The 17,095-nt window shown below is 37.0% G+C and overlaps 2 protein-coding genes across 2 annotated transcripts; both read left to right on the top strand.

Moving 5' to 3' along the window:
• Positions 1 to 1,965: 1,965 nt before the first annotated feature.
• On the top strand, positions 1,966 to 12,804 carry LOC145781751 (calsenilin-like). The gene is made up of 7 exons (XM_082593421.1): positions 1,966 to 2,092; positions 4,689 to 4,813; positions 7,088 to 7,157; positions 7,448 to 7,518; positions 8,110 to 8,217; positions 9,038 to 9,205; positions 9,591 to 12,804. Exons 1-7 carry the CDS (start codon positions 1,966 to 1,968, stop codon positions 9,636 to 9,638), a joined length of 717 nt encoding a protein of 238 aa, XP_082449547.1. The 3' UTR covers positions 9,639 to 12,804.
• A 124-nt stretch (positions 12,805 to 12,928) lies between these two features.
• Positions 12,929 to 16,833, top strand: LOC145781752 (uncharacterized). Its single transcript, XM_082593422.1, has 2 exons — positions 12,929 to 14,723; positions 16,547 to 16,833. The coding sequence occupies exons 1-2, from the start codon at positions 12,929 to 12,931 to the stop codon at positions 16,831 to 16,833; spliced, it is 2,082 nt and encodes a 693-aa protein (XP_082449548.1).
• Positions 16,834 to 17,095: the final 262 nt, after the last annotated feature.

Raw genomic sequence — 17,095 nt, forward strand, 5'->3', positions numbered from 1 at the left:
AAATAACTAAAACTTACTTAAATAACATAATATACGTTCGTCTGGTGCAAACTAAGTTAAACTATCACAAGATGTATAAGGTGATAGTACTGCTTTCATTCCAAACGTCTGAATAAAGCAGATTGTCACTTTATACATCTTGTGGTAGTTCATCTTAGTTTGCACCAGAAAAACGTATATCATGTTATACATTAAGTAAATGCCACCGAAAAGCTTCAATCAATTTTTAAAATTTACTTTTCTGAAAAGAAAACTACAATATACTACAGGAAAAAGTGTCCACCTTGGAAATTTGTAGCCTAATAAATGTACTGCAGTCTCCAGTACATTTTATGACAAAGCATGTTCAAGGTGAAATTGGATGATGTTCTCAATTATGCCTGAATGCTCTATTTACTTTGGAGCGCCTGAATAATAGATAAACTTTGTCACGTGGTTCTGGTGTTCATTGCTCTCAGAAATGAACACAACTTTCGCTCAACCTTTTCCAGAATTCTACTAGTTGTGGATTTTTTCGCATTCCATTTTTCGTCATTGTATAGATATGGCATTTACCAGATAGTGTAAAGTAAAGATTAAAATTTTTAAAAATTTAAAGACTATAGTTAAATATAAAAGCATTTTAACGTTAAAATACATTATAATTAAAAGTCACGTTTAGTATAAATGCGATTCTTCCTTTCAGAAGTGTAAGCTGTTTCGTAGGGCAGGCCATATATAGCAGATGTATAGGAGAAGCAATTAGAGCAACAGTCTCTAAAACACAATAACCTTTATTGAATGTTTTTACTTTTCTGTGTTGGGAATAACGACTGTAGCCTGCATAGTGAATTTAAGTAAAACTCCATACGGAAAAAATCTATACGAGAAATATCCATGCGGAAAATATTCACTAGAAAAATACCCCCTCTCACGATAAACATTCACCCTGATAGTTGGTCTACCCCAGACAGCAAAACCAGTCATTTTTACGCTGATTCAACGTCTGCAGAGGTTAATTCAATGTAAAAATTACGGATTTTGTTATCTGGGACAGCACATGAAAGATATTTTCTGTATGTATTTTGTCCTTATGGCTATTTACCCTGCATAGCGGGATTACTTTATATCTTTTTGTGGCTGTTTTCCATTGCAAATTGCCAGAGCCCATACTATAAATTTAATTTGCACGCACATTTTAGTGTTTTCCTGGTCAGAAATAAAAACTTGTTCTACTGGAACCCTTTTCCTAACCTTCTAAGTTAGATTCTGCCTTGGCAAGATCTCTAACCGAACTACTGTACTGTACTTTCTAACCTTTGCTGCATTTTACGTCGATTTTTGTTTCGTGATGATGTAGAAGACTAATCAAATTACAATACTTGACGTCGCATAGCAACAGTTGCTGAGGAAGTTTCAAAAACTGCATTTGAGTGAACAAGTGAGAAATAGCTCAACTGTGAACGCAGAGTGCTAATGGTTTACTATCTTTTTACTACAAGTCTATTGGAAAATTTAGTTTCCATAACAGACGAAAAGAGCCGCATTTGAATAAGCACGTTGAAGAATGAAATAATTTCTTGAATTTGATAAAATATTAATCTTTCAAAACATTTGGCGTTATATTTTCAATAGACTAGACAGTTTGGTGATAAATTTCTCATAATGTTGCAACTTTTAAATCTAAATGATCGCATAGCCTAGTTTCTGGTGTTCTGTTGTTGTTTTTATGGTGTTTACGTCCAGACTAGATTCTAGAGGAGAATCAAGGCAGTTGGGGATTTTAATGATTCGATTTTTTCTTTAGATTTCTGCTCTATTTTCAGAAAGAGACTTTTCCGTCTATTTTCTAGATTCAGTTGCCAGACAGACACATGCAATATTAAAGAGATTTTTTCTCTGATAAGATAAGTGCAGAGCAAAGGTGTGAAGCGGCGCGTAGTCTGGCTGCACAGCGTATTATAGGTCAAGCAGTTTACCAGCAGAATGCCTGCTCATAATGGTGTATGGGAAACAGAAAAGATTGGCATAGCTATAACCTTATGTTGTATAGTCATGGTGTTACTAAACCGCATTCATAGATACCTCCCATGCTTGAAATGCTGGGCAAAAGGTTGGTAAATAACAAAGCAAGTCAGTTATAAAACTTACTTTTTGTTGGTGTGTTCTGTCGAACTGTATAAAATGAGAATATATTTCAATAGTATGTTTCAACTCTAAAGATAAAACCAACCTTATTTTTATCTGTAAAAACGTTTCCTGAACTACTAATGTAGCTTCTACACTATAGCCTGCTACATTCTTTAAATTAGAATTAAAATGACTCGTAACCATTACGCAGCCAGCAAATTCTTCTTTTTATATTGATTTAACATTAGAAGATAATTGATATAATGTAAAAAGAACTGATTTACTGGCTATCTAAATAAGTTTCATGAAATGTATGAACAATGAAAGAAGGTTTTTCGTTTAAAAATTGTTTGGAAATCAAAGATAGTTTGTTATTACTGCTTTGTGATTACATCCGAATAGAAACTCAGCAACGTCGGAATGCAAAGCAGAAGAATTTCCCTCACACGCATCAGGTCACAATCTTCCCCAATCCGTAATTCTTTCCGTTTTTAACATCGTTTCAACGTTGTTTGTGGAACTTGCGTGGTTCAGTTTTAACGACTCTAGCCATGTTTACTTTCAACGTATCTCACATACAAAACGTGGGCCATAAGCAATCGCAGATGCAAGGGGGCACTTGGTCACATAATGGATGTGAATTTTGTCGCTCGCCCCATCACATTGCCTTAAACCAAGATAGCATCACAGAACACCTCACACTCGTGTTTTAAATCAGCAGCGGTTTTAAGGAGTAGGAATTTAGTCATATGCCAATCAAGTTTATAAAATAATGCTGCGTTTTGAAGTAAAAACATTGCTCATTCAACCACATTAAATGGACCTTCTCCAGCGGTTATTACAAAAGTTGTTCAAAACTTTAAAAAAAAAATTACTGTACTCTTTCAGTGGTCATTAAAACATTATCTTACATTTAACTTCATTGTGCGTCGGATACAAATCCAACGCAAACAGGAACCACAATGAAGTAAAATTTGTCAACTTTTTTTGTGGTGGGGAAGTCCTCAGACCCCAAGCAAAAATCGTCGTTTCTTTGAAATTGAACTTTTGCATTGTCTGGTCTCTATTAGAATTTTGCTGGTCTGAAGCTTTCGTGCCTCTCACAAAATGGTTTTCTCTGAAGAGTTGCTCTGAAAGTGTCTGCTTTATATAGTGCCGAGAGTCACACTTATGTAGTCTACGACAGAGAGAGGCTTCTTTATCAGTATCACTTCTTTATCACACTTCACACTTCTTTCTCAGTATTATGACATCTTAATTTTTGCATGTGCAATGATGATCGAAGAGTTTCTTTTTTACCTGGAGAGAGGCTTTTGCTTTATAACTTTATTTTTACCATTTTCAATCTTGTAATATTGTCCATTATGTGGCATTTATGATGACTGTGGCATTATACAATTTCATTGGCAATGTTAGTTCTTCTACTTAGAAGAATAAGCAACCGAATCGCTTTCAAATTTATTAAGACAATGATTGAACGAAAATGGAAAACGCCATGCTCGGGTTTCACCCTTGTTTGGGTCCTTGGAATGATCTGATGATGATGATCCCAAACAAGGGTGCAACCCTAGCATGGCGTTTTCCATTTTCGTTTGTTTGGAGTTTTATTGACTTTACTATAATTATTTCCACATCATCTTAATTCTTTCAAACTAGTTGCTAACATTGCACAACCGATTGGTTGAATTTTACATGAATAACGTCGTGCTTGCAAGCTACAATACGTCACTGTTTCAATATCATTCAAGTTATTAACCTGAGACTTGAAGGAGCGATCATTGGTGTTAGTGGGATTGTTAATGCGCAACATAAGAATCACAGTTTTTATCTGAAATAAAAAGTACGATCATTTTTGTGTCTTCACGATTCGATGTGATTCCTGTAGTGAGTGTGTCCTCCTCTGAATTGCTGGGCCGATACCCTGTCGGGTCATACCAAAGACTTTTTAAAGGGGATGCTGACTCTTGTTTTTGCTTGGCACTCAACCAAAGGAATAGATTCAGAGTTATAATGTACTTGACTGCGCTGACACTGTATCCTTTGTGAAGAGCTGAGAACAACGCATATCTGATGGATACAGTACAGCGAAGGCTATGTAAAATTATACATTGCCGCTATTATGTGAAGTCATTGTTAAAGTATAAAGTTATTATGGCCCAAAAACCTTTACAGACCTTTGACTTAACATAATGTTATCTGACAATATACTGCAGATGAGTTTTCGCACTGCATTTCAAACTCTTCATGAAGGTCAACAGGGCAGTAATTCCGTTTTTATAGTATTCAGGATTACGCCCGATTGTTGAAAATTTAGATAAGTGGACGAGAAGGCAAGGAAGCCAATCTTCATGTCCACCTGCAGGCACGCTTTTAATGTCTTGCCAACGACACACCGCATAATCTTGAGCGGTGTCGAACCAGCACCCTTTCGAACGTCGTACCAGAGTACTCACTAATTGGCTATGCAGCCGATGTTTATTATGTTGAAAACAGGAGGTAATGATTACAATGAAGTTAATTATAATCCCAAACCCCTGACTTGTAGAAAACCTATTTTTATCCTCTATGTTTATCTATAGATACTGAGAGCGGTGAAATCGAGCAAGGTCCGCTGCGGTACGTCCCTGATGGGATTGAGAGAATACTGGCGAAGACCAAGTTCGACAAACAAGAGTTGAAGTCCCTTTATAGAAACTTTAAAAATGTGAGTACAAGTTTGCATGGGTGAGAAATGATTGCATTGCGTCAGACATAACTTTCAACAAACATTTCATGAAAAATCAATTTTTGTGCAGTGAATACGTTGTGTGGTTGGATCGTTGTGTAAATAGAATTATAATATTTCGAATTATTATTGCAATGAATGCAAATTAGCCGCACAAATAAACTTATTCATTTTTAATGATTTGGCACCATGTTGATTTTCGTTGCACCAAAGCACAAAACTAAGCAAACATGAATGCGCCAAGAATTCATAAATATTTATACTCGTATGACGTCATTGATACGTCAACGCTAAATCTTTGCGTTGCGTCATCAGCGTCACAAACATGACGTGTCTATGGGCATTGTTAATGTCATAGTGTTCACTGTGGAAGCATTTTCTCGTAATTGAAACTGAGAGCAGTAGCAGAGGAAATTTACGCTTTGCGTCGCTTCGTCTATTTAGCTTTCCCTCCCTGTGAAGCGTTTGCTCACTTTTGTTAACAGTTTGATGTTCGCTCTTTCATCTTCGGTGTTTATCTACTTATTTTACACTTTTTCGTCATTTGCAACAGACGTCGACCATAGAAAAGATTTTATCAAAGCACTTCCTTCAATAGATATTCTCTGTTCTTGTTCAGCGGAATATCTTTTGCAATCCTACAATTTACAACCAGATATTGAATTTCACCTCTACAGTAATTTTAAACCAAAGCTATTTATATCTTCCTGTGAATTTTTGAAAAGCTTAAGAAATTCCTGCCACAGCATGTTATCGCTTTGAAGCCAAGACGAACATTTGCATAACTTTGACCATGGTAATGGGATGTCGTAGGGTGTGTTGCTGTCTTTTAGAGATATTCTCTAAACGAAGTTTTTACAACGAATATAAAACTCAAAACGTAATCTGTTAAAAGAATTTTGTGCCGAAAAAATATTTCAAAATATTTTTGTATTGAAAATTTAATGATTTTGTGTTTGAAAAAATGTTTTTTTAGTATCTGAAAATATGAAACTTTAAATTCATTTGTCAAAAAACGTCAGTCCGTCTGCATGGACGATGATAAGATTTTGGAATGTTAATTGAACCAAAAAGATTTTCTTATTATTGCAACCAACATTGTATGGCATTGACTGATTGCAATTTGATGAATAAAGATCAAAATTGCGTTCACGGCCAACTACGTCACATACATTCAGAGCAGACAATTTGTTTCGTTCATACCAAATATGTACCGGGCTGTCTCCGTAGCTTTGTATATTGGGAATTGTTGGTGCAGTGTTTTGTTACCATTGCTTTCGACAGACCTGTGTTCGATTCTCGGTCCGGTCATATGAAATTTTTTACAAATAATATCGTCCGGCGCCCAGATAGCTCAGTTGGTTAGCGCGTGACTTCTGGAACGAAGAAGCTTCAAGATCAAGCCGCGCTGGTTCGACTCTGGGGGTGTGCGCTTGAGCAACGCATTCTAGGGACTGCTCTCCATTCAGCGGCATCTAATGAATGGAATAATTTCCCGCAACAGGACTTCAACAATCAGAAACTTCACTCTGTCAATCTCGGTGACCCTGCCTGCGTCAGTGGTTCAAAGCCTCTACAAGTATGCGAAACTGCCAGGATTAAGTTTGTAAGAAGCTTTCCCAGTCCGAGAATAAAGATTCAATCAATCAGTGACATTGAGAGAACAATTTAGCAACATAGAAAAAACCTTACCAAGAGAAAAAAGGTCCCCAAACAGCACAATTCAGCCACCAAAACATAAAAACAAAGTTTTTGTTTCACATCATTTGGTTAGCTTATATTTTATTGTTTTGAATCGCTAATGTCAGCGTTTTACTGCAAGGATGTTGAATATCTTCTTTTATAGTATTTTTACTAACTTTCACGCTGCCTTTCGCAGTGGACTTTGCCAATAACTCAACTGCAAGTGGTTTACTGTTTTATGTTGCTCTGCTGGATGACCTTTATTGGTCTTTTTTCTCTGTCTCCTTTAAAATCCGCAAATACTCACTCGCTATTTATTTATTTATGGTTAGTAATTTTGTTGTCACTGATGGATGAGGAAATAAACTTAAAAGATGGTACCATTTCTTTTTCTGTTTTATTACTCTGAAACTATTTCTGAAGAATTCTTTCAGCATTTACTTTTTTTCTTTTATATTTATTGAGAACCATGTGAGAGAACAAATCATCTCAACTGGTTTGAAATGTGGTGGGATAGTGATTCAAACGACATGTTGACTTTCGAATATTATGATGTTACTGCTTTCTCAGGAATGCCCTTATGGAGTCATTAATGAGGATACTCTGAAAGAAATTTACAGTCAATTTTTTCCCGGAGGAGGTGAGACGGATTGTTTTAAATATAAAATTAATATGTTGCATAAATTGATGAGAAATACTTTTTATATCCTACTATTACTTTTGTTTTGACTGTGATTTATGGAATGAAGTTTATTATAAACCAATTAAATACTTCGAATGTTTAAATATGTGTCATTTATGCAAATCACAGATAAGCCAGATCCAGATCATAGCTAAGCCACAGCTACTTTGTACAAACTCATCTTTTATGCTCATTTTATGAGATCGCTACATTTATGTTTAATCTGAAACAGTTTAACTTTTTTATAGATTCAGAAATGTATGCGCATTTTGTCTTCAACGCTTTCGATCAAGAAGAAAACGGATATGTCAATTTTGAGGTTAGTTGAAAGCTGATACTAAAGACCTAGCCTACATGGTCTCACTACCACCGTCCTGCCACAGATATCTTATCGCATTCTACCATCACCTACATTCATTTCGTCAGTGTGTTTTTGTGTTGTGCTATTTGTTGCTGAACAGGTTGTGTTTACCTGTTTCATCCCACTTGATAAAGTCAGTCGTGCTGACTAACGAAACGTCGGTAAGAAAATCTAAAAGCTTCTAATTCACAGATTCTTGTATATTTTATTATTCTCCTCATATGGAATAATCATGGTGTAGAGGTTGAGAGGTGTTTTTGTTTTACTTTGTAAGAGTTTTTTTACTTTATTACTTATAAAAAAAAGTTTGACAGTCGAGCCCTGGGGTGTTGCTTTTATTTGGGCAAATATCGCATGCATAGAGAAGTTAAACAGAAAACTCTTGTGACGTAGAATATCTCCTACTGCTTGTTTTCTGAGTAGTACTTTGCGTTGCGTTGTTACATCATAATAAACAGTGGAGATAACCGATGAATGTTTTGTTAGAAAATATTTTTTTCTGTTGTTAACATCCCTAGTGTACAATATAAGTTGTTTTTTTTCATTCAGGAATTTGCAGTTGGCTTATCTTTACTCCTACGGGGTACCGATGATGACAAACTCAACTGGACGTTTCAATTGTACGACATCAATCATGATGGATATATTAGTAGAAACGTAAGTACAATGGCAATGTTTTGATTTGGTTTTGAATCTTTGTTCTCGGACTGTCAAAGCCTCAAGTGCCGCTGAATGGAGGGCAGTTCTGAAATGCGTTGCTCAAGCGCACAACCCTCAGTCGAACCAGCGCCGCGTGATCTTGAGCCGGGCGCGTAACCACTGAGCTAACGGAGCTAACGGCACAAATTGATTTATTTCGAATAAAAACTGACACAGCCTCCGTCGGAAGTGAAATTGATCGAAAGGGAGTTTAATTGATGCAAGTAAACTCATATTGAATCAGGAGAAAAATGAGAACATTGTTTCTTTAAGCTCTTTGATGACGAGAAAAAAATTCATTTATAACGTGGATTAAAAGTTAATGTTTAAAATGTGAGCTTATTAAAAGCAAATATCTCCAAAATATGGCATAATGAGACTAAAGGCATAATCTTGAGAATATGTGATATGTGAAACTGAACGAGTCAATACAAATGCGATAATTTGTAAGAATTCAAGGTTAAACTTGGTACAGACTCTTAAATGCGGTACCGTAATCGATATTTTCGTTCCTTCACTCTCATAGTCGGTACTTCACCCACATATCGGGGTAGACTTAAAGGAAGTTAAAAACAGCACAAAAAATCAACAAGAAAAGGTTTAAAGAATTTTATAGTAAAAAACTTTTTCTTGGTCTTTGTTCATCATTGGCAAGTTCACTTTATCAACCTCTTCATATGATCTCTTTGTTATGACATAGTGATAGTGGCTGTGATGACATAGTAATAGTCACTGTGATGACGTACTCTGTCATATCACCATCATTAACATTCCATAGGAAGTGCTAGAGATCATCAAAGCTGTGTATAAGTTGCTGGGAAGGGACGCAGACCCAACGATAGACGAAGATGTGTACGAAGAACACACTGACAGAGTTTTCGAGAAGTTCGATAGAGGCAGGAATGGCAAAGTTACTCGAGAAATGTTCTGTCTCTGTTGTAAGAATGTGAGTGCTAACGTTTATTTTATTGTACATTTTTTTAGTCTGTTTGGTGGAGATGATGTTTTGTTTTATCCAGACTTTATGCTGGGTGGTTACAGATTTACAATTTTGGTGAAGAGGTGATTCTCTTGAACCATAGGTGTCAATGGTTAAAGATTTCTCCACTAACCATCAATCAATTATGACACTCATACTACACAATTATAAAGCTTTGGTAGAGAGTTTGCTTTGTTGAACCATAAAGAAATAAAATAAAGTAACTTCAGCGGGTTCGTGTTAAACCCGCTGAAGTTACTTTGTTTTATTTCATTACACAATTACATTATTAACTCAGTCAAACTTGTGACTTGAGTAGTTCTTCTAACTTAAGATCTTCAATTGCATACAGGATGAATCTATCATGCAGTCAATGAATGTGTTTCCTAATGCACTGTGACAACACAATCGTCAACTCGAGGTCAAAGGTTAAGCGAAAAGTTCAGCGAACATTCCAATAAGTGGATTAAAAGAACTGTCCACAAAATGGCAAGAAATGAAAAGAATTTGCCAAATTGGAGGTGGTAACACTGCATTCTTGTAAAGAAATGCTCGGGAGGCAGACAATTGAGCCATTGTTTTCGGCCAACGAATAGGCTACTGATGTGGCACGAAGCAGCTAAATCCGTTTTCGGGATTTTGCTTTACTTCGTTACGTACCACAAACCTAAGTTGTTTCTGGTAGAACACAAGGGTCGACTTGCCTTTGCTAAACACCTCACCATCGGAAGCTCCCACTCTCGCATGTAAGGCAACGTCGACCAGCGGCTGTGAGGATTAGCGACCCTCTCCCGCACTGATACGACAAACAGAAACACATTGTGGAGAAAACCTGCGCAATTAGGTGTAAGAAGCGCTATAGGTGTTCCGAATTTCAGAAAATGTAGTCGGCCTACATAAAACCCGAGATAAAACATCACACACAGCGAATGATGTCTAATTTGTAGCATTATACCAAGATTTTGTAAATGAACAAGCTACTTGTGCTATTTCCAGATGGTTTTTAAGGCGCATGTTTAAGTAGCCTAATAAAGGCCGCGACTTTACTCCTGAAATGAAGTTTAACTGTATTTTGACTTAGAAGAACTAAAACTGGTTTCCAGTCTTCTTTTGAATTGAAAATCATTTTTTTATATTCTTTATAATTATTGTAATTTACATCCATCAAGCGAGCATTCGTAAAAGCGTATGGTTTTGTACAGAGATACCTACACTAGTTGTATACTAGTTTAGTTTACTGACTAGTTTTGGTATCCCTGGTTTTGCGCTATGAAAATGTTCCTTATAGATTTTTTAAAAGTTTGAAATAATTTTAAATTATTTAAAACATTTAATAGATCGTAATAGATTACCATAGTCGTTAATGTTATTATTGCTACTTACTGCGCTTAGCCTAATGAGTTAAAGGCACTTATATTTATGTGATGTAGCCAGGGCTCGGGGACGATGGCGCCGTAGTTTTGCGTCTCCTATTGAGAAATGTGGACCGATAATTATGATGTTTTTATTGATTATATCTTTCTCGTATTGTTTGGCGTAACAATCATCCACTGAATCTCATACTATGGTTACTGCTCCATTCCAACAGGAGCCTATTTTGAAAACTAGCGATCAATCTCTAATCCAAAAAGTAAATTACTACAACGAGGGGTTGTCACACATGTTACGTACTGCCACTCCAAGAGTTATGAAAAATTGGAGTGGCGGATCCAGGGGGGCGGTCGTCTTCCTCAAACACAGAAAAGGAATTGTATTTACAGTGTACAGTATTTGCAAAGTCGGAATACCGTAGACCACGTAGACCTACCGATCATTGTGTTTTGTTGAAATTATCCCCCCTAAAGCCACTTACGGGATCCGTCCCTGAACAAGTGCTGAGAGCTAACCATCATGCGAACAAATCCGAAACAGAAAATCTGTTCAGATTTACAAGTAGTGTCACCTTGCTAATTAGAAACTTTTGTGTTTACTCAAAGGAAAAACATTCGTTTATTTTGAAAGATGCTCTCTCCCTCTGGTCTCGTAGCCTACAACACGATAGGCCTAAATGGTTTAACCCAGGGTTGTGCAAACCGTGGCCAGCGAGTCAAAAGTGGTCAGGGAGCTTAAACTTTCTAACTCGCGGAAAGGTCTGAATCTTTAATAATGTGTGACTGCTTGATCATTTTCGTTTATGTCTCAAGTTTGCAACGTTTGGTAAACATTATTTTTCGTTCGGCAACCTGACAAGTTCAACCAGTGTGAAATTAGGCTAGCTGAACGTGAGGTAGATGCGTGGTGATTTATTGCGCGCACATTCGTCAATATAAAGTGAACAATAGATATTTCTATTCAATGTAATTACGGGCACTTTTAAGGAAATAGCGTAGTTGTGCCAGTGCTGATGGTAGCCTGTGTTATCACACTTTGCCTCCATTGAGGAAAAGTATTGCAGATGCACATCTCTCATGGAATCAATTTCAATCCTCGTGTAAAAGTAAATGTGCCAGTAAAATATTGATTCCTATTTGCAATAAAATCGCTTGTTTCATGCCATTCACTTCATAGTTTATGTCAAACACAATTGTGGCCTGCAAACCAAGTTGTTACCGGTATGTCAATTTGGCCCGGCAGTGCTGCAAGTTTATACACCCTTGGTTTAGCCATTTAGACCAACTGTTTTATGTAAACCAATGTATAGATACAGTATTTGTGCAATAAACGTTTTCAAATTTGTTTCAATTGTGTTTACTCAAAGTGTGATGTAGCCTTTTTGTTAATAGTAACATTTAATTTTTTACAAAACCTTATCATTTGTTTGCTTGTTATTTGTCTAATGTCTTTCACTCATGCATCTGCGTGGATTATTAGTGATGATTCAATGTTTTTTTAGTGCTGAATTGATGTCTGGCTACATCACATTTGGCCTTCCGCGATGCCACGTGATGCTATTCTTTTGCGTGCTCTACATATCTTGAATAAACCCTGCGTGCTGATTACCGCGTCAAACTGTGCTGATCCACATATCTCGTAATTAACTGTACCAATAATGACATTTCAGAGACCCATGTGTCCTCGAGTCAGGCTGCTGCTCTTGATTCAGACGCAGAAAATGCGTTCTACCTATGCGATTCTCTTAATCGGTCACTAACTCGCAACTTCAATAACTGCGAATACCACAACATCAACTCTCCTACTTTTGAGACAATTCGTAGTGCATCATTATTTGTTATTCATGTAAATATCAGGTCATTACAAAAAAATTTTGACTCTTTGTACGATTTTCTTGCTAACTTCGACAAACTTCCTGATGTTATTTGCATAACTGAAACTCGTATTAAAGTCACTCCTCTGTCAAATATTACTCTACCTGGGTACGAGTATAAATACGTTAACTCCATTACTTCTGCAGGTGGAGTTTTGATTTACGCATTAGAAAAATATAATATCACACCCCTGAAACCTTTTGAAGTGCCTTGTGTTGACTGTGAAAGCTTATTTGTTAATATAAGTAACACCACAACAAGCGCTAACATGAAAATTGGCGTAGTATACCGTCACCCAAACACCAATATCCAACGTTTTGTTGATGCTCTGGACAGTGTGCTAAGTAACTTAAACAAAATGAATCAAACCTACTATATATTAGGTGATTTCAATATCAATATTTTAAATGACATTCTCCCTTCGCCGGTCACAAATTATCTAAATATGCTAAACAGCAATGGTACTTGCCCTATAATTACTCAGCCAACAAGAGTTACTGATAAATCGTCAACACTAATTGATCACATTTTATCGAACGATGTCTCTCATTCCGTATTACCGGGAATAATTAAGTCTGACATCTCTGATCATTACCCTACCTTTTGTATAATTTCCCACGTTGACAACCCGCATCAACACAAACCTCGTTTCTACAGAGACAAGCGTAACCTTGATTCGGGTTCTTTCATTGAGGACTTGAACTCCCAACTAGGCACGTTTCTATTGGGTATTAAATCATTACAACCTCAGGAACTGAATTATAAATATAGCGAACTATTACAGATTTTAAAAAACGCAATTGACAAATACGCTCCACTGAAAAAAATGTCAAGGAAAATGTGCAAGTTAAAAAGGAAGCCGTGGATTACCAGTGGGTTGTTTACTTCAATTAAAAATAAGCAAAAAATGTACCAATCGCACTACCTGAAAGGGAATCAAACAGACAGGCTAGAGTACAAAAAATACGCAAATAAGCTCACCAAATTGAAATACATTTCCAAGCAAAATTATATACATTCGGAAATTGAACTGAACAAATCTTCTCCACGTAAAGTTTGGGAAGTCATTAACTCACTGCTGCCAAATAAACAAAAATCAAAGCAAACAATCAATTCCATTAATATTGATGGAGTGTCATCAAACAAACCCATCGAAATGGCGAACCAATTCAATAAATTCTTCTGCAACGTTGGAAAAGAGATCTCTGACAGCGTTCCGCTTGCCAAAGATAACAACTTCACATCCTACCTTACAAACCACGTTCCTTCTTCTATTTTTCTTGAACCAACGACTGGCGATGAGGTACTCAAAGAAATCCGAGCCCTAAAACCCAACAAAGCAACTGGCTACGATGACATTTCAGCATATTTCATACAGATCGCCTCCGTGATTATTGCCCTGCCCTTCTCAAATCTTATTAACTATTCCTTTCAGTTCGGTATTTTCCCAGATACATTTAAACTTGCCAAAGTTGTACCCGTCTTCAAATCTGGAGACAAACTTGAGGTAAATAATTATAGACCTATCTCCCTTTTATCGTCTTTCGAAAAAATCTTGGAAAAGCTCTTATATAAAAGGGTCTCTTCCTTTCTAGACAAACATTCTGTCCTTGCTCCTACGCAATTTGGATTTCGGTCTGGCTCCTCTACTTCATATGCCGCTATTGATATTATTAGTGCCACCTATGAACACGTAAAAAGCAACCTGTACACAGGTTTGGTTCTCTTGGATCTTAAAAAAGCCTTTGACACGGTATACCATCCCATTCTACTATACAAACTCAACCACTATGGAATCCGAGGTACAGCAAACGAATTATTCTCCTCCTACCTAAAAGACAGAATGCAGTATGTCGCGATTAATGAACAGGAATCTGAACAGAGATGCATAACACACGGTGTACCTCAGGGTTCAACGCTGGGTCCATTGCTGTTTTTATTGTACGTAAACGACTTACCAAACTGCACGTCTTCTGTTCCAAGACTTTTCGCAGACGATACCTGCCTGGTAATTAATGCTCCGAATCCAACCTACTTAGAAAAAGAAATATCGTCTGAATTACTTAACATCAAGAACTGGATTAATGCCAATAAATTAGTTATCAATCCTTCCAAATCAAATGTCATTGTGATCCCTCCTAAAAAATGCAGCTACCCAGAAGATATCAATGTACTTTATAATTGTGCTCAGATCGAACAAGTTAAGTTTGCCAAATACCTTGGCATTATTTTTGACAATGGTCTAAATTTTGAACCTCACATTAATATGCTCCACAAGAAACTTTCTATATCTGTAGGGATATTGTCGAAACTCAAATACATTCTTCCAAACAAAACATTATTACAATTATACTACGCACTGGTACATTCTCATATCGTATATGGGATAACGATTTGGGGTTCATGCTGCAAGACACAAATGAACAAGCTTAGCACCTTACAAAATAAGGCTGTCAGAATAGTAGCAGGTGGCAGGTGGTCTGATCATGTCACACCTTTCTATAAGAAACTTAACATACTCAAGCTTAAAGATTTGTACGAACACGAAATTGCTAAATTCATGTTTAAATTTGATACGGATGTATTGCCTCTGCCTTTCGCACACTACTTTGAAAAAACCAAACTCATGTATAATGCACGTCTTACTAGACACTCTTCCAACGATTGTTACTTTGTCCCACGTTACGCCTCATCCCGACTCCAGCGCAGCATTAAATATGCCGGAGTGAAAGTCTGGAACTCCTTACCAACGAGCTTGCGTAAACTGTCATTTTATTCTTTTAAAAAACAACACAAAAATTCACTCATCGCCAAATACTAGCACGTTTAATTTTGTATTACCTTTATGCTACCGATAGACTACTAAATATACTTCTCTGTGACCATCTTCTAACCCTTGTTCCAATTTTCGTTTTTGAATTATTCTTATCGCAATTTTAGAACTTCTTTTGAATCTGGGGTATCTGCTTGACTCGAAGACCCATGGTCTCTTCGCAGATTCCCGTTGCTGGAAAATTCCTTTTTATTGCTGTATTTATTGTATTATATTTACCTACAACGAAATAAAATCAATCAATCAATCAATCAATCAATCAATCAATTTAATGCTTGCGAGTGGTTTTCTTTCAAGGTGGTTGCTGTTTAATCTACAGGCCACCATAAGAATGGCTTACCTTGCGTGTTGCCAACTCAGTTAATTTAGTTTGACCTGGACTGTTAACTGAAGCTGCTGATTTATTTACATCGGAGATTTGCAAAACTATACAAGTTTGTTCGATGCCTAAACACTTTTGTCAATTTTCGGCTGGTCCGCACTGGCTTGCATCTTGCCAGGCTTTGCCTAGTGGTGAAGGCTTGACTAGTAGGTTGGTTTTGAATCTTTGCCCTCGGACTGACAAAGCCTTGATAGGTTATTTCTGGTAGTTTCACATACTTGTAGAGGCTTTTGACCCAGGGCCGGTAACCGAGATTGACAGAGTGAAGTTTCCGATTAGTTAAGTGTTGTTGCCGGGGAATTATTCCATCCATTAGATGCCGCTGAATGGAGAGCAATTCGCGCACACCCCGAGAGTCGAATCAGCGCCGAGTGATCTTGAGCCTGCATTGCATGGAAAGAAAAAATCCATCTCAATTGCTCATCTTCAAGTACTGCGCTAAGTATCTTGCCGAGAATCGTTCAAGTCATCTCGGCACGGATCGACATAACCGACAGCCGTTCGTTCGTGAAAGAACTTTCGCGATACAGCCGATCGTATTGACATAGTATGACGTCACCATACGCGATGCTCACCTCACAAGCATTTGGTTGGTTGGTTTGTTTTGAATCTTTATCCTCGGACTGACAAAGCCTTGATTGGTTATTCTTGCTGGTAGTTTCGCATACTTTTAGAGCTGGGTTTCCCAACCGGGGGTACTCGTACCCCTTGGGGGTACGAGATTGAACATCAAGGGGTACGAAGATCCTTGGGCCACAGAGCAGCTTTTCAAACAGATTTCACAGTGACACGAGTCACAGAATTTTTCAATCTTTTTGTGCCGAAATCACCACGACATTCTGCTGTAGGTTACCACACTGAAGTAAGGTGGCTATCTCGAGGTCGAGTGATGTCAGGATTTTTTGAACTTCGAGAAACATCCAAGTTGTATTTACAACATCAAAATTCTAATCTGGCTGCCTCACTTGAAAGTGATGAATTCGTTCAAAGCGTGGCTTATATTGCTGATGTCATGCATCTCCTGAACGAGCTAAACCTGTCGCTTCAAGGTCAACAGATAAATGTGGTTAGGCTACAGCTTGTGAAAAAATTCAAGCTAAAACTGCCCTGTGGTCTCGAAGAATTGAAAATGTAAACCTTGCTAATTTTCCTTCTCTTGATAAAATTACAAATAACTCTTTAGTGCAAAATGTAAAAAATGAAATTATTTCCTATTTAAAGATGCTGGTTGATTCTTTCGATGGTTACTTTTCTGCTGTTGAATTGAATTATTTCCAGCATTGGATTATAAATCCATTTCTTTTTGATTTAACAAAAATGTCGGATGATGATAATTTGAAGGAGAACGTCATCAAAATGAAAAGTTGCCAAAAATTGAAACTGCTATTTGACAAATT

The sequence above is a fragment of the Aplidium turbinatum genome, chromosome 13 (genome assembly GCF_918807975.1).
Source record: "Aplidium turbinatum chromosome 13, kaAplTurb1.1, whole genome shotgun sequence".
Classification (NCBI taxonomy): Eukaryota; Metazoa; Chordata; class Ascidiacea; order Aplousobranchia; family Polyclinidae; genus Aplidium; species Aplidium turbinatum.